The sequence below is a fragment of the Hemibagrus wyckioides genome, linkage group LG24, assembly GCF_019097595.1.
Source record: "Hemibagrus wyckioides isolate EC202008001 linkage group LG24, SWU_Hwy_1.0, whole genome shotgun sequence".
NCBI classification, from domain to species: domain Eukaryota; kingdom Metazoa; phylum Chordata; class Actinopteri; order Siluriformes; family Bagridae; genus Hemibagrus; species Hemibagrus wyckioides.
In genome coordinates this window covers 20,488,661-20,510,073 of record NC_080733.1, presented here as the reverse complement: position 1 = coordinate 20,510,073, position 21,413 = coordinate 20,488,661, and the positions used below count along the sequence as shown (strand labels likewise).

Genomic DNA, 21,413 nt, shown 5'->3' with positions numbered 1-21,413 from the left:
ACGAACATATAGTTTACACACACACGAACATATAGTTTACACACACACACGAACATATAGTTTACACACACACACACGAACATATAGTTTACACACACACACACGAACATATAGTTTACACACACACGAACATAGTTTACACACACACGAACATATAGTTCACACACACAAACATAGTTTACACACACACGAACATATAGTTTACACACACACACACAAACATATAGTTTACACACACACGAACATATAGTTTACACACACACACACGAACATATAGTTCACACACACAAACATAGTTTACACACACACGAACATATAGTTTACACACACACACGAACATATAGTTTACACACACGAACATAGTTTACACACACACACGAACATATAGTTTACACACACACGAACATATAGTTTACACACACACGAACATATAGTTTACACACACACACGAACATATAGTTCACACACACAAACATAGTTTACACACACACGAACATATAGTTTACACACACACACACAAACATATAGTTTACACACACACGAACATATAGTTTACACACACACGAACATATAGTTTACACACACACACGAACATATAGTTCACACACACAAACAGTTTACACACACACGAACATATAGTTTACACACACACACGAACATATAGTTTACACACACGAACATAGTTTACACACACACACGAACATATAGTTTACACACACACGAACATATAGATTATACACACACACACACACAAACATATAGATTCTACACATACACACACGAACATATAGTTTACACACACACGAACATATAGTTTACACACACACGAACATATAGTTTACACACACAAACAGTTTACACACACACACGAACATATAGTTTACACACACATGAACATATAGTTTACACAGACACAAACATAGTTTACACACACACGAACATATAGTTTACACACACACGAACATATAGTTTACACACACACGAACATATAGTTTACACACACAAACAGTTTACACACACACACACGAACATATAGTTTACACACACATGAACATATAGTTTACACACACATGAACATATAGTTTACACACACACACGAACATATAGATTATACACACACACACGAACATATAGATTATACACACACACACGAACATATAGATTATACACACACACATGAACATATAGATTATACACACACACACACACACACAAACATATAGATAATGCACAACACACACGAACATATAAATTATACACACACACACACACACACACGGACATAATAAGGATATAATAATATCTGACTTGATTTCTAAAAAAATATTTTCTGTAGATCTGGAGCTCCACCTAGTGTCGTGTTTCACCGCTCCAGGGCTCTCAGTGTGATGGTAAGCTTTAGTGACTCTTTGTGTCAAGTTTCACATCCTGTGCTGGGTTTCTCAGGGTTCCTTGGGGTTCTCCAGGCTTCCTCTGGGTTCTCCAGGTTCTCCCTGGGTTCTTCAGGGTATAGCAGTTTTGAGGCTGACCTGTGAGGAAAACTGCTGCTCTCATGTCCAGGAGCACAGTCTCAGAACAGCGCAAGTTAAGATGACTGACCGTTATCACTTGGTAGATGTAAACTACTCTAAGTGTGCTGAGGTTAAGTTTGGATGATGAATAACAACCACCACCACCATCATCCCACCACCTCTCTCTCTCTCTCTCTCTACATGTTCCTCTCAGTGTCCCTGACCCCTTCTACTTTCCAGACCTGCCTCATCCACACATACAGCTCTACTGATGCATACAGTGACCAGCGGTCAGCCAGGTGAGGATGGGTCCACTTTTGAGGAGTGGCCTAACTGAAAAAGGAAACACTTTCACTTTTCATTAGTTTCTTTAATAACTCGTTCCAGTACATGATGAAAAGAATTACATGGTTCCTTGATAAACGTGTACATGGTGAGTACGGAAAGAAATCGTCACTAAAACAGATAGAAACAGATAAAACGGATACGAAACATTTCAACCAGCAACCCCCACCCCTGACCCCACCCCCGACATAATAAAGAAGACACTTGCATAATAGCAAATCAGTCACAAACAGGTATGAAAACGTATATAATTATATATAATGTAGACTTTCTTGGTTTTTTTTTTTTTTTTAAAAAAGGATAATACTTTGAGAGGTGTGTGTAATGGAGCATAGAAGACAAACTCAATATATTAACGTTCATCCGTAAAAGTCTTTTATTAATGAGGTTACTTATATATATATATTTATTTATTTATTCTTTTCTGTCATCTGTCAATCATGCCCACGGGGTGGGATCAGTGATGGTCCCAGGTTTAGCGAGTGTTGTCTCTGAACCCGATGTTCTCCTGCACCTCAGAGCCCCTGTTCACACTAACATCAGTTCATTCACAGTACTGATGTGTAATAAGAGTTGCTAATATAGCTTTACTAACATCAGCTAATGTTACTGCATAGGCTTCAGGTTCCACCTGACCTACTGTCAAGAAGTACGTCCTTGTGACTGGTTCCGAAACATCGATGGCAAGGCAATGTGCTGAGACAAAATATTTTGGTCCTGGACATGTACCTTTCTGGTCATTTTAACAGCCTGAGAAGTCGACAGAGGAAATGATCTGTGATCTAATTAACTTCTGTCATGTTTGTGCCCTAAACAAAACGTATCCTCAGCACAGAACTGCCTCTACCCACGCAAACAAAATACCCAATCAGATGCCATGCTGGACTTTCATGTAAATGTATTTGATCTAGTGAACAAACCATAAATCTACTCATTAGCCCACTGTCAGAGTGAGAGCTCCATGTGCCTGTGGTTCCACAGGAACCTAAGTAACAAGGCATTAATACTGATGAGGGATGTGAATGAGGATGTACCATTACCCCACAGAGGTAATGAGCAAGTCCTTGACTTCTTAGGGAATTTATGTCTCTACTGGAGTACAGCGTGAGGGTTGAACCTGTAGTTACCTCTACTCACAACATGTTCACGTCTGGCCATGTCTTCGGTTCTGCTCAACACTTCCTGTTTAAACATGAGGTATCTAAGGGGTAGCAGGACCTTCAGAGGACCAGACCATGCCTACAAGCACCAGCATCGTCCTGGACTACAGGTACAGCATTCAGGTGGTTCACAAGACCAAGGACCACATGAATCACCTGCAGAAGTTTAAACAAACCGGTTATTCCTTCCTCTTCTTGCAGAATGGAAATAAACTTTCACAAGTCCTGTCCACCGGGAAACTACAACTTCAGCACATCCTGGGGCTACCAGTCTGACCACCACTGAGTAAGCAGGTACTCCAAACTGTCTCTACTACAGCTGATCCCACCCTCTGTGGTTGACTGACAGATACACATATGAAGAATCAAACCATTTGGAGCCTTTAGGCATTCATAAATAAGTACATTAAACCATTTTATTTATGTGTTTGTGTTATCGTTATTAGGAACATTAACATTTTGCTTTTTCTCCTGTGCTCCATTACGTTTTAGCTGCACTCGATCTCGGTTATTGCGCTTTCTCTCGTTTGTGGATCTGTTCATGTGCTTTGAGGTGACCGGACTGGCTGAAGCACTTGCCGCACTGCGAGCACGTATACGGCTTCTCGCCAGTGTGGATCTGCTGGTGTGCCTTTAAGTGTCCGAGGCGGCCGAAGCTCTTGCCGCATTGCGTGCACTGAAACGGCTTCTCCCCAGTGTGGATCTTCTCGTGAGTCTTGAGCACGCCAGAGTTCCCAAAGCTCTTTCCGCAATGGGAACACTGGTACGGCTTCTCCCCCGTGTGGCTCTGCTGGTGATTGCGGAAGCTCGCCTCCTTGGTGAACGCCTTGCCACAGTGCTGGCAGGAGAAAGGCCGCTCACCTGTGTGTACCAGACGGTGTGTCTTAAGTTCCTTGGAATGGAAAAAGGCCTTCCCACACTCATCACAGGTGAACGGCTTCTCGCCTGTGTGAATGCGCTGGTGCGAGCGCAGGTCGTCTGCCTTGGTAAAACCTTTGGGGCAGAAGCTGCAGTTGTAGGGCTTCTGACCCGTGTGTATCAGTTGGTGCCTCTTCAGGTTGCCCGCTTGGCCAAAGCTCTTACCGCACTGTGAGCAGGAGTATGGCCGCTCACCCGTGTGGATTCGCTGGTGCGTCTTCAGGTTTCCCAGAGTGCTGAAGTTCTTTCCGCATTGTGTGCAGGAGAATGGCTTTTCGCCTGTCAGGTTGCGAGGTTTGCGTGGTTGTGTTTTTGCTTTCGCAGTGTCTGGGTTTGTTGTGTTTGCATTTGCAGACTGCATGTCGTACATGTGAGCGGACGAAAATTCTATAACGGCGTCAGGGCGAAGCTTGTTGAGCTCAGTGCGGAGCTCCGCCATTCGGATAGACTCAAGAACGTTTGACTCCGCCGTGTCCGAAGTCTCAGACTTCTCGGATGCGAGCGTCGAGTCATATTCGTACCTGCTAGCCTCAAGTTCCATTGCATAGTAACACTGCAGGTCGGAATTCTGATCCGACTTGATGTAGTCCAGGTTGTCAGGAGACACATAGTCAAAGGCATCATAACTCGGCTTATACGAGTCCAACTCGGCACCGTGGAACGAGTGAAGGTCTGACTTGATGTACTCCAGGCCACTGATCTCCATCCGGACGTGTTCCGATCCCAGTTCCGCAGTGCTCAGGGGCTGGATTTGGGACACGTCCACGGTGCGAATCGGTACCAGCTCAAGGTCCGGGTCGCTCTTTACACACGGCAGCATGGCGGTCGGCTCGGTGATCTCTGAGCTCAGCGTGTTCAGCATGGCCAGTGTCGGGGTCACACACTCGGCACGCAGCGGCTCCAGAGCAGGCGACATACATTCCGAGGCCAGAGCGTTCAGGCCTAACGCGATACACTCCGTCTCCAGCTCGGCCATCGTCAGCCAGTTCCCTCCCTTAGCAGTCTATTTAATGCCAGTGCTGCTGATGTCTTCCCTGATTCTGGATCCTGTATAAGCCACACAAACACACACACACACACACACACAAATACATACAGGTTAGAGTAATGATACTAGCATGAGGTATAAATGAATGAATGTCTCAGGTCACATACTTTACATAAGGCAAAAACACACTGGTGTTACACAACAAATGTACATTGGTGTTACACAACAAACGCACACTGGTGTTACATAAAAAAAAACACACTGGTCAGACACACTAAATTTATGCAACAAGCAAACACTGGTGTAACAACAAATACACAGAGGAGTAACACAACAAACACACACACACACACACTGGTGTAACAGAACAAACACACAATGGTGTAAAGCAACAAGCACATATGGGTATAAAAACAATCAAGCACAAGTCTGAGGCAAGACACACACACTGGTGTTACAGAACAAACACACTGGTGTAACAACACAGATAGTGGTGTAACACAACAAACACACACTGGTGTAACAAGAAATGCACATTGGTGTTACAGAAAAAAACAAACTGCTGTAACACAACAAACACACACTGGTGCAACACAACAAACACACACTGGTGTAAAACAACAAACACACTGGAGCAACACAACAACCATACACTGGTGTTACAGAACAAACACACACTGGTGTAACAACAAGAATACACTGGTATAACAGATCAAACACACACTGGTGTAACACAACAATCACACAATGGTGTAACACAACAAACACACACGGGTGTAACACAACCAACACATACTGGTATTACAGAACAAACACACACTGGTGTAACAACAAACACACACTAGTGTAACAGAACAAACACACACTGTTGTAAGACAACAAACACACACTGGAGCAACACAACAAGCACACACCGGGGTTACAGAACAAACACACACTGGTGTAACAGAAGAAGCACACACTGGTTTTACAAAACAAACACACAATGGAGCAACACAACAAGCACACACTGGTGTTACAGAACAAACACACACTGCTGTAACACAACAAGAATACATTGGTGTAACAACAAACACACACTGGTGTAACACAACAAACACAAACTGGTGTTACAGAATAAACACACACTGGTGTAACACAACAAACACACACTGGAGCAACACAACAAGCACACACTGGTGTAACAGAACAAACACACTGGTGTAACAACAAACACACACTGGAGCAACATAAGCACACACTGGTGTAACAGAACAAACACACACTGTTGTAACACAGCAAACACACACTGGTGTTACAGAAGAAGCAAACACTGGTGTAAAACAACAACCACAAACTGGTGAAACACAACAAACACACACTGGTGTTACAGAACAAACACACACTGGTGTACCACAACAAACACACACTGGTGTTACAGAACAAACACACACTGGTGTACCACAACAAACACACACTGGTGTTACAGAACAAACACACACTGGTGTAAAACAAGCACAAACTGGTGTAAAACAACAAACACAAACTGGTGTAACACAACAATCACACACTGGTGTAACAACCGACACATTGTATTACGGAACAAATACAAACTGGTGTGACAACAAACACACACTGGAGCAACACAACAAGCACACACTGGTGTAACACAACAAACACACACTGGAGCAACACAACAAGCACACACTGGTGTAACACAACAAACACACTGGAGCAACACAACAAGCACACACTGGATCAACAGAACAAACACACTCGTGTTACAGAACAACTACACACTGGTGTAACAGAACAAACACACACTGGTGTAACACAATAAACACACACTGGTGTAAGAGAACACACACTGGTGTAGCACAACAAACACACCCTGGTGTAACACAAACACACACTGGTGTAAGAGAACACACACTGGTGTAGCACAACAAACACACCCTGGTGTAACAACAAACACACACACTGGTGTAACAACAAACACACACACTGGTGTAGCACAACAAACACACACTGGAGCAACACAACAAGCACACACTGGAGCAACACAACAAGCACACACTGGTGTAACAACAAGAATACACTGGTGTAACAGAACAAACACACTGGTGTAACAACAAACACACACTGGAGCAACATAAGCACACACTGGTGTAACAGAACAAACACACACTGTTGTAACAGCAAACACACACTGGTGTAACAGAACAAACACACACTGTTGTAACAGAACAAACACACACTGGTGTAACAGAAGAAGCACACACTAGTTTTACAAAAAAAAGCACACACTGGTGTAACACAACAAACACACACTGGTGTTACAGAAGAAGCAAACACTGGTGTAAAACAACAACCACAAACTGGTGTAACACAACAAACACACACTGGTGTAAAACAACAAGCACAAACTGGTGAAACACAACAAACACACACTGGTGTTACAGAACAAACACACACTGGTGTTACAGAACAAACACACACTGGTGTTACAGAACAAACACACACTGGTGTTACAGAACAAATACACACTGGCGTAACACAACAATCACACACTGGTGTAACAACCGACACATTGTATTACAGAACAAATACAAACTGGTGTGACAACAAACACACACTGGAGCAACACAACAAGCACACACTGGTGTAACACAACAAACACACTGGAGCAACACAACAAGCACACACTGGATCAACAGAACAAACACACTGGTGTAACAACAAACACACACTGGTGTAACAACAAACACACTGGTGTAACACAACAAACACACACTGGAGCAACAACAAACACACACTGGAGCAACACAACAAACACACACTGGTGTAACACAACAAACACACACTGGTGTAACAACAAACACACACTGGAGAAACACAACAAACACACACTGGCGTAACACAACAAACACACACTGGCACAACACAACAAACACACACTGGTGTAACACAACAAACACACACTGGTGTAACAACAAACACACACTGGTGTAACACAACAAACACACTGGTGTAACAACAAACACACACTGGAGCAACACAACAAACACACACTGGTGTAACACAAACACACACTGGCACAACACAACAAACACACACTGGCACAACACAACAAACATACACTGGTGTAACAACAAACACACACTGGTGTAACAACAAACACACTGGTGTAACACAACAAACACACACTGGTGTAACAACAAACACACACTGGAGCAACAACAAACACACACTGGAGCAACACAACAAACACACACTGGTGTAACACAACAAACACACACTGGTGTAACAACACACACACACTGGAGCAACACAACAAACACACACTGGTGTAACACAACAAACACACACTGGAGCAACATAAACACACACTGGTGCAACAGAAGAAACACACACTGGCACAATACAACAAACACACACTGGTGTAACACAACAAACACACACTGGTGCAACACAACAAACACACACTGGTGTAACAACAAACACACACTGGTGTAACACAACAAACACACACTGGTGCAACACAACAAACACACACTGGAGCAACATTAACACACACTGGTGTAACACGACAAACACACACTGGTGCAACACAACAAACACACACTGGTGCTACAGAACAAACACACACTGGTGCTACAGAACAAACACACACTGGTGCTACAGAACAAACACACACTGGTGTTACAGAACAAACACACACACTGGTGTTACAGAACAAACACACACTGGTGTTACAGAACAAACACACACTGGTGCTACAGAACAAACACACACTGGTGCAGCACAACAAACACACACTGGTGCAACACAACAAACACACACTGGTGCTACAGAACAAACACACAGTGGTGCAACACAACAAACACACACTGGTGCAACACAACAAACACACACTGGTGTACCAACAAACACACTGGTGCAACACAACAAACACACACTGGTGCTACAGAACAAACACACACTGGTGCAACACAACAAACACACACTGGTGCAACACAACAAACACACACTGGTGCAACACAACAAACACACACTGGTGTACCACAACAAACACACACTGGTGCTACAGAACAAACACACACTGGTGCAACACAACAAACACACACTGGTGCAACACAACAAACACACACTGGTGCAACACAACAAACACACACTGGTGTACCACAACAAACACACACTGGTGTACCACAACAAACACACACTGGTGCTACAGAACAAACACACACTGGTGCTACAGAACAAACACACACTGGTGCAACAACAAACACACTGGTGCTACAGAACAAACACACACTGGTGCAACAACAAACACACTGGTGCTACAGAACAAACACACACTGGTGCAACAACAAACACACTGGTGTTACAGAACAAACACACACTGGTGCAACAACAAACACACTGGTGCTACAGAACAAACACACACTGGTGCAACAGAACAAACACACACTGGTGCTACAGAACAAACACACTGGTGCAACAACAAACACACTGGTGCTACAGAACAAACACACACTGGTGTAACAACAAACACACTGGTGCTACAGAACAAACACACACTGGTGTTACAGAACAAACACACACTGGTGTTACAGAACAAACACACACTGGTGCAACACAACAAACACACACTGGTGCAACAACAAACACACTGGTGCTACAGAACAAACACACACTGGTGTTACAGAACAAACACACACTGGTGCTACAGAACAAACACACACTGGTGCTACAGAACAAACACACACTGGTGCTACAGAACAAACACACACTGGTGCAGCACAACAAACACACACTAGTGCAACACAACAAACACACACTGGTGCAACACAACAAACACACACTGGTGCAACACAACAAACACACACTGGTGCAACACAACAAACACACACTGGTGTACCACAACAAACACACACTGGTGCAACAACAAACACACTGGTGCTACAGAACAAACACACACTGGTGTAACACAACAAACATACACTGGTGCAACACAACAAACACACACTGGTGCAACACAACAAACACACACTGGAGCAACACAACAAGCACACACTGGAGCAACACAACAAGCACACACTGGTGCAACACAACAAACACACACTGGTGCTACAGAACAAACACACTGGTGTTACAGAACAAACACACACTGGTGCAACAGAACAAACACACACTGGTGTAACAACAAACACACACTGGTGTAACAACAAACACACACTGGAGGAACACGACAAACACACACTGGTGTTACAGAACAAACACACACTGGTGTAACAACAAACACACACTGGTGTAACAACAAACACACTGGAGCAACACAACAAACACACACTGGTGTTACAGAACACACACACACTGGTGCTACAGAACAAACACACACTGGTGCAACACAACAAACACACACTGGTGCTACAGAACAAACACACACTGGTGCTACAGAACAAACACACACTGGTGCAACAACAAACACACTGGTGCTACAGAACAAACACACACTGGTGTAACAACAAACACACTGGTGTTACAGAACAAACACACACTGGTGTTACAGAACAAACACACACTGGTGCAACAACAAACACACTGGTGCTACAGAACAAACACACACTGGTGCAACAGAACAAACACACACTGGTGCTACAGAACAAACACACACTGGTGCAACAACAAACACACTGGTGCTACAGAACAAACACACACTGGTGTAACAACAAACACACTGGTGCTACAGAACAAACACACACTGGTGTTACAGAACAAACACACACTGGTGTTACAGAACAAACACACACTGGTGCAACACAACAAACACACACTGGTGCAACAACAAACACACTGGTGCTACAGAACAAACACACACTGGTGTTACAGAACAAACACACACTGGTGCTACAGAACAAACACACACTGGTGCTACAGAACAAACACACACTGGTGCTACAGAACAAACACACACTGGTGCAGCACAACAAACACACACTAGTGCAACACAACAAACACACACTGGTGCAACACAACAAACACACACTGGTGCAACACAACAAACACACACTGGTGCAACACAACAAACACACACTGGTGTACCACAACAAACACACACTGGTGCAACAACAAACACACTGGTGCTACAGAACAAACACACACTGGTGTAACAACAAACACACTGGTGCTACAGAACAAACACACACTGGTGTTACAGAACAAACACACACTGGTGTTACAGAACAAACACACACTGGTGCAACACAACAAACACACACTGGTGCAACAACAAACACACTGGTGCTACAGAACAAACACACACTGGTGTTACAGAACAAACACACACTGGTGCTACAGAACAAACACACACTGGTGCTACAGAACAAACACACACTGGTGCTACAGAACAAACACACACTGGTGCAGCACAACAAACACACACTAGTGCAACACAACAAACACACACTGGTGCAACACAACAAACACACACTGGTGCAACACAACAAACACACACTGGTGCAACACAACAAACACACACTGGTGTACCACAACAAACACACACTGGTGTACCACAACAAACATACACTGGTGTAACAACAAACACACACTGGAGCAAGCAACACAACAAACACACACACTGGTGTAACACAACAAACACACACTGGTGTTACAGAACAAACACACACTGTTGTAACACAACAAACACACACTGGTGTAACAACAAACACACACTGGAGCTACAGAACAAACACACACTGGAGCAACACAACAAACACACACTGGAGCTACACAACAGACACACACTGGTGCTACAGAACAAACACACACTGGTGCTACAGAACAAACACACTGTTGTAACACAACAAACACACACTGGTGTAACAACAAACACACACTGGAGCAACACAACAAACACACACTGGTGTAACACAACAAACACACACTGGTGTAACAACAAACACACACTGGAGCAACACAACAAACACACACTGGTGTTACAGAACAAACACACACTGGTGCTACAGAACAAACACACACTGGTGCAACACAACAAACACACACTGGTGTAACACAACAAACACACACTGGTGCAACACAACAAACACACACTGGTGTAACAACAAACACACTGGTGCAACACAACAAACACACACTGGTGCAACACAACAAACACACACTGGTGTTACAGAACAAACACACACTGGTGTAACAACAAACACACACTGGTGTAACAACAAACACACTGGAGCAACACAACAAACACACACTGGTGTTACAGAACAAACACACACTGGTGCTACAGAACAAACACACACTGGTGCAACACAACAAACACACACTGGTGCAACACAACAAACACACACTGGTGCAACACAACAAACACACACTGGTGCAACACAACAAACACACACTGGTGTAACAACAAACACACTGGAGCAACACAACAAACACACACTGGTGTTACAGAACAAACACACACTGGTGCTACAGAACAAACACACACTGGTGCTACAGAACAAACACACACTGGTGTTACAGAACAAACACACACTGGTGCAACACAACAAACACACACTGGTGCAACAACAAACACACTGGTGCTACAGAACAAACACACACTGGTGTAACAACAAACACACTGGTGCTACAGAACAAACACACACTGGTGTTACAGAACAAACACACACTGGTGTTACAGAACAAACACACACTGGTGCAACACAACAAACACACACTGGTGCAACAACAAACACACTGGTGCTACAGAACAAACACACACTGGTGTTACAGAACAAACACACACTGGTGCTACAGAACAAACACACACTGGTGCTACAGAACAAACACACACTGGTGCTACAGAACAAACACACACTGGTGCAGCACAACAAACACACACTAGTGCAACACAACAAACACACACTGGTGCAACACAACAAACACACACTGGTGCAACACAACAAACACACACTGGTGCAACACAACAAACACACACTGGTGTACCACAACAAACACACACTGGTGTACCACAACAAACATACACTGGTGTAACAACAAACACACACTGGAGCAAGCAACACAACAAACACACACACTGGTGTAACACAACAAACACACACTGGTGTTACAGAACAAACACACACTGTTGTAACACAACAAACACACACTGGTGTAACAACAAACACACACTGGAGCTACAGAACAAACACACACTGGAGCAACACAACAAACACACACTGGAGCTACACAACAGACACACACTGGTGCTACAGAACAAACACACACTGGTGCTACAGAACAAACACACTGTTGTAACACAACAAACACACACTGGTGTAACAACAAACACACACTGGAGCAACACAACAAACACACACTGGTGTAACACAAACACACACTGGTGTAACAACAAACACACACTGGAGCAACACAACAAACACACACTGGTGTAACAACAAACACACACTGGTGTAACAACAAACACACACTGGTGCAACAACAAACACACTGGTGCTACAGAACAAACACACACTGGTGCAACAACAAACACACTGGTGCTACAGAACAAACACACACTGGTGTTACAGAACAAACACACACTGGTGCAACACAACAAACACACTGGTGCTACAGAACAAACACACTGGTGCAGCACAACAAACACACACTGGTGCAACACAACAAACACACACTGGTGCAACAACAAACACACTGGTGCTACAGAACAAACACACACTGGTGTTACAGAACAAACACACACTGGTGCAACACAACAAACACACTGGTGCAACACAACAAACACACACTGGTGTTACAGAACAAACACACACTGGTGCAACACAACAAACACACTGGTGTTACAGAACAAACACACACTGGTGCAACACAACAAACACACACTGGTGCTACAGAACAAACACACACTGGTGCAACACAACAAACACACACTGGTGCTACAGAACAAACACACACTGGTGCAACACAACAAACACACACTGGTGCAACACAACAAACACACACTGGTGCAACACAACAAACACACTGGTGTACCACAACAAACATACACTGGTGTACCACAACAAACACACACTGGTGTACCACAACAAACACACACTGGTGCAACACAACAAACACACACTGGTGCTACAGAACAAACACACACTGGTGCTACACAACAAACACACACTGGTGCTACAGAACAAACACACACTGGTGTTACAGAACAAACACACACTGGTGCAACACAACAAACACACTGGTGCTACAGAACAAACACACTGGTGCAGCACAACAAACACACACTGGTGCAGCACAACAAACACACACTGGTGCAACACAACAAACACACACTGGCGCAACACAACAAACACACACTGGTGTAACACAACAAACACACACTGGAGCAACACAACAAGCACACACTCGTGTTACAGAACAAACACACTGGTGCAACAGAACAAACACACACTGGTGTAACAACAAACACACACTGGTGTAACAACAAACACACACTGGAGCAACACGACAAACACACACTGGTGTTACAGAACAAACACACACTGGTGTAACAACAAACACACTGGAGCAACACAACAAACACACACTGGTGCAACACAACAAACACACACTGGTGTAACAACAAACACACTGGTGCAACACAACAAACACACACTGGTGCTACAGAACAAACACACACTGGTGCAACACAACAAACACACACTGGTGCTACAGAACAAACACACACTGGTGCTACAGAACAAACACACACTGGTGCAACACAACAAACACACACTGGTGCTACAGAACAAACACACACTGGTGCTACAGAACAAACACACACTGGTGCTACAGAACAAACACACACTGGTGCAACACAACAAACACACACTGGTGTAACAACAAACACACACTGGTGCAACACAACAAACACACACTGGTGTACCACAACAAACACACACTGGTGTACCACAACAAACACACACTGGTGTAACAACAAACACACTGGAGCAACACAACAAACACACACTGGAGCAACACAACAAGCACACACTGGTGTTACAGAACAAACACACTGGTGTTACAGAACAAACACACTGGTGTTACAGAACAAACACACACTGGTGCAACAGAACAAACACACACTGGTGTAACAACAAACACACACTGGAGCAACACGACAAACACACACTGGTGTTACAGAACAAACACACACTGGTGTAACAACAAACACACACTGGTGTAACAACAAACACACACTGGTGTAACAACAAACACACTGGTGTACCACAACAAACACACACTGGTGTACCACAACAAACACACACTGGTGTAACAACAAACACACTGGAGCAACACAACAAGCACACACTGGAGCAACACAACAAGCACACACTGGTGTTACAGAACAAACACACTGGTGTTACAGAACAAACACACTGGTGTTACAGAACAAACACACACTGGTGCAACAGAACAAACACACACTGGTGTAACAACAAACACACACTGGAGCAACACGACAAACACACACTGGTGTTACAGAACAAACACACACTGGTGTAACAACAAACACACACTGGTGTAACAACAAACACACTGGAGCAACACAACAAACACACACTGGTGTTACAGAACAAACACACACTGGTGCTACAGAACAAACACACACTGGTGCTACAGAACAAACACACACTGGTGCAACACAACAAACACACACTGGTGTAACAACAAACACACTGGAGCAACACAACAAACACACACTGGTGTAACAACAAACACACTGGTGCTACAGAACAAACACACACTGGTGCAACAACAAACACACTGGTGCTACAGAACAAACACACACTGGTGCTACAGAACAAACACACACTGGTGCAACAACAAACACACTGGTGCTACAGAACACACACACACACTGGTGTTACAGAACAAACACACACTGGTGTTACAGAACAAACACACACTGGTGCAACACAACAAACACACTGGTGCTACAGAACAAACACACTGGTGCAGCACAACAAACACACACTGGTGCAGCACAACAAACACACACTGGTGCAACACAACAAACACACACTGGTGCAACACAACAAACACACTGGTGCAGCACAACAAACACACACTGGTGCAACACAACAAACACACACTGGTGTTACAGAACAAACACACACTGGTGCAACACAACAAACACACACTGGTGCAACACAACAAACACACACTGGTGCAACACAACAAACACACACTGGCACAACACAACAAACACACACTGGTGTAACACAACAAACACACACTGGAGCAACACAACAAGCACACACTGGTGTTACAGAACAAACACACTGGTGCAACAGAACAAACACACACTGGTGTAACAACAAACACACACTGGTGTAACAACAAACACACACTGGTGTAACAACAAACACACTGGAGCAACACAACAAACACACACTGGTGCAACACAACAAACACACACTGGTGCAACACAACAAACACACACTGGTGCTACAGAACAAACACACACTGGTGCTACAGAACAAACACACACTGGTGCAACAACAAACACACTGGTGCTACAGAACAAACACACTGGTGCTACAGAACAAACACACACTGGTGCAACACAACAAACACACACTGGTGCAACACAACAAACACACACTGGTGCAACACAACAAACACACACTGGCACAACACAACAAACACACACTGGTGTAACACAACAAACACACACTGGTGTAACACAACAAACACACACTGGTGCTACAGAACAAACACACACTGGTGCAACACAACAAACACACACTGGTGTAACAACAAACACACTGGTGCTACAGAACAAACACACACTGGTGCAGCACAACAAACACACACTGGTGCAACACAACAAACACACACTGGTGTAACACAACAAACACACACTGGTGCTACAGAACAAACACACACTGGTGCAACACAACAAACACACACTGGTGTAACACAACAAACACACACTGGTGCTACAGAACAAACACACACTGGTGCAGCACAACAAACACACACTGGTGCAACACAACAAACACACACTGGTGTTACAGAACAAACACACACTGGTGCAACACAACAAACACACACTGGTGTACCACAACAAACACACACTGGTGTTACAGAACAAACACACACTGGTGAAACACAACAAACACACACTGGTGTAACACAACAAACACACACTGGTGCTACAGAACAAACACACACTGGTGCAACACAACAAACACACACTGGTGCTACAGAACAAACACACACTGGTGCAACACAACAAACACACACTGGTGTACCACAACAAACACACACTGGTGTTACAGAACAAACACACACTGGTGCAACACAACAAACACACACTGGTGTAACACAACAAACACACACTGGTGCTACAGAACAAACACACACTGGTGCAACACAACAAACACACACTGGTGCTACAGAACAAACACACACTGGTGCAACACAACAAACACACACTGGTGTACCACAACAAACACACACTGGTGTACCACAACAAACACAACAAACACACACTGGTGCTACAGAACAAACACACACTGGTGCTACAGAACAAACACACACTGGTGCAACACAACAAACACACACTGGTGCTACAGAACAAACACACACTGGTGCAACACAACAAACACACACTGGTGCTACAGAACAAACACACACTGGTGCTACAGAACAAACACACACTGGTGCAACACAACAAACATACACTGGTGTAACACAACAAACACACACTGGTGCTACAGAACAAACACACACTGGTGTACCACAACAAACATACACTGGTGTAACACAACAAACACACACTGGTGTAACAACAAACACACTGGAGCAACACAACAAACACACACTGGTGCAACACAACAAACACACACTGGTGCAACACAACAAACACACACTGGTGTAACACAACAAAACAAAAACACACACTGGAGCAACACAACAAGCACACACTCGTGTTACAGAACAAACACACTGGTGCAACAGAACAAACACACACTGGTGTAACAACAAACACACACTGGTGTAACAACAAACACACACTGGAGCAACACGACAAACACACACTGGTGTTACAGAACAAACACACACTGGTGTAACAACAAACACACACTGGTGCTACAGAACAAACACACACTGGTGCTACAGAACAAACACACACTGGTGTAACACAACAAGCACACTCGGGGGTGTAACACAACAAACACACACTGGTGTAACACAACAAACACACACTGGTGTAACAACAAACACACTGGAGCAACACAACAAACACACACTGGTGTAACACAACAAACACACACTGGAGCAACACAACAAGCACACACTGGAGCAACACAACAAACACACACTGGTGTAACACAACAAACACACACTGGAGCAACACAACAAGCACACACTGGAGCAACACAACAAGCACACACTGGAGCAACACAACAAACACACACTGGTGTAACACAACAAACACACACTGGAGCAACACAACAAACACACACTGGAGCAACACAACAAACACACACTGGAGCAACACAACAAACACACACTGGAGCAACACAACAAACACACACTGGAGCAACACAACAAGCACACACTCGTGTTACAGAACAAACACACTGATGTAACAACAAACACACACTGGAGCAACACGACAAACACACACTGGTGTAACAAACACACACTGGTGTAACAAACACACTGGTGTTACAGAACAAACACACACTGGTGTAACACAACAAGCACACACTGGTGTAACACAACAAACACACACTGGTGTAACACAACAAACACACACACACACATAACTCACAACCCTGTAATGAGTTTTTTCTTCTTGTTGTTGTTGATAGTGAAGGTGATTTAAAGCTCTTCCACACCGGGTCATGGTGTGTGTGTGTGTGTGTGTGTGTGTGTGCGCGCTCCAGTCAGAGAAAAGCTAAACATTTGCATCTCCATTAGCATGTTAATCACGGATTTAATAACGGGCCAGGAGGCGCGTGCGGAGGTTCCTGTCAATCAATCCATTAATCAATCAAGACTTGAAAGAGAGGCGATAATGAGCGAAATCACGAGAAACCTCCTGTACTCAGCTATAGCGTTAGCATCGTGTGCTAAAATGCTAATCTGCTTCGTGCTGATGAAGCTTCGACACTTTCTGCTGCTTTTATTCAGACAGTCGGTGTGGGTTTTTAGACAATAAATCTGTGTGTGTGTGTGTGTGTGTGTGTGTGTCCAGCTGGTGAAGCGGAACTCGACTGTTTTTTGCAGAATATAATTGTGCAGAATCTCCGCTTTCTGTGTGTGTGTGTTTTTTATTATGAATGCACGCAGAAAGGGCGCAGAAATAGAGGAGTGTGTAGAGGAGTGTTTAGAGGAGTGTAGATGAGTGTAGAGGAGGCTGAGAGGCCCACAGTGCTGCTGCTGCTACAGAGGCCATCTTGTTTATGGCTAAAGCTATCAGCTCCCAGCACCCACACAAACTTCAGCACTCTCATTACCGCATGCAACTTTTCTGCTTTTTTGTTGTTGTTTTTTGTGTTTTCTTATGTTTGTTTGGTTTGCGGTTTTGCACGCGCCCGTCTTATCCCCTTCCCTCTGCCCAGGTGTGCATTAAAAATAATAAACGGACGCGTGAAAAACAGAAACGGAAACGCAACAATTTATTGCAGTTATTCTGAATCGTATGCATGCATTCACCCGACCGCACGCGCCCAGACATATCAAAATAGACAGATGCACAAAATTAGTACAAGGATGAAAGTTGTACAAATGCGCGAGGGAGAATTAGGTGAACTGTGCACGCGCTTTTATTTTACCTGCAGTTTCCCCGGTGCATTGCTTTCCCCCGGTCTCTCTCTCTCTCTCTCTCTCCAGCGCGCGGGCTCGTCGCTCAGCCCCGGAGCCGCCACGTCCGCGAGCAGTCAGTCTCTCTCTCTCTCTCTCTCTCTCTCTCTCTCTCTCTCTCTCTCTCTCTCTCTCTCTCTCTTTCCTGCCTTCTCGCGCCTGCCTCCTGCTTCTCCTCCTCTTTCCCCCGTTTCCGCAGCTCGCGCTCGCTTCTCTCAGTCAAATCGGTGGAACGGCAGTGCGCGCGCGCAGCAGCAGCTGCAGCCACATCAGGAACAGCAGCAACAGTGCGCGCGGCGTCATGGTGGCCTACTTCCGACCAAATGTGGGTGTTTTATTTCTGGTCGAGAGAAGGAGAGAGGTTCAGAAAGCCTCGTGTATCCTGACAGATTCGCATGAAACGATTTGTGCATGGCGTAAAATCTGCACGCGCGTTGTTTCCCCGCTATAAATCACTCGTGCATGGTTTAAAGTATTTTCTGCGTCGCATACACGTGGGTTTAGTGATGCTGTAGTGTATGCATGAAATTTGCATTATGTACTGTTGTATACGTGGTTTTAATGACTTCCACGCATTTGCTTTTTTTTTATTTTGTCATAAATTTGTTCAGTGCCTCATTTGTAGTGAGTGCACGTGCGCTGGGACGTTCAATGCATTGCAATTTTCATTAGAAATCACTAATATGGGCAGGAGAGAGCACTAGTGAACATGCTTCTGTTAATTTTCCTGTTTGTTTTTATTTGTAAATTGTGTGAAGTTTATCTTTAAACTTTAAATGAATAATTTCCCTGAAGTTCAGAGTTTCTTCTGTTCATCACCTCACCTCTCTGCTGTAATGACATGGAGCTGCATGGGCTCCACACATCAGATCAGATTCATCTGGCCTTTTGGGTAAAGCAGTTCTCAATATCAAATGTGATAATGTGATGATGGTAACTGAAGCATGAGTAGAGCAGTGTAGGTTGTGGAGTGGTAGTTCACACGGGGGTTTAGGGTTCTGTAGTTAATCAGAGTGTGTGTTAGGGGCTTAAAACATCTCCATGCTGCTCTTGTATCTTCTATACTTATTGAATCTGAAGATGTTTCACACATCCAGTGATTTTAACTCTGCCATTGCTGTACTATGAATTCACTACTAGGTGTTTCTGCTACTGGTTGCCATAGAAACAGCATTTCTGGGTGGGCAGCACCAGTATTCTGTATGTGTTTATCTCCATCAGATCACAGGAGATGAAGGAGAAGCAGCGTGTGCTGTTAGCACCGATCACGTGCACTCTACTGTCTGCACTCTGTCTGTCTGTCTGGCACTGTAACACGTCACTGTAACACACGGCACTGTAACATCACTGTAACATCACTAACACACGTCACTGTAACACACGTCACTGTAACACGTCACTGTAACACACGGCACTGTAACATCACTGTAACACACATCACTGTAACACACGTCACTGTAACACATCACTGTAACACACGTCACTGTAACACGTCACTGTAACACACGTCACTGTAACACACATCACTGTAACACACGGCACTGTAACACATCACTGTAACACACATCACTGTAACACACGGCACTGTAACACATCACTATAACATCACTGTAACACATCACTAACACA

General features: G+C 44.2%; 1 protein-coding gene across 1 annotated transcript; it reads right to left on the bottom strand.

The window, feature by feature from the left end:
* Window positions 1-1,709: 1,709 nt before the first annotated feature.
* Window positions 1,710-20,163, bottom strand: si:dkeyp-113d7.1 (uncharacterized protein LOC407709 homolog). Its single transcript, XM_058378389.1, has 2 exons — window positions 19,757-20,163; window positions 1,710-4,981 (listed from the first exon to the last, which is right to left on the bottom strand). Exon 2 carries the CDS (start codon window positions 4,908-4,910, stop codon window positions 3,525-3,527), a length of 1,386 nt encoding a protein of 461 aa, XP_058234372.1. The 5' UTR covers window positions 4,911-4,981; window positions 19,757-20,163; the 3' UTR covers window positions 1,710-3,524.
* Window positions 20,164-21,413: the final 1,250 nt, after the last annotated feature.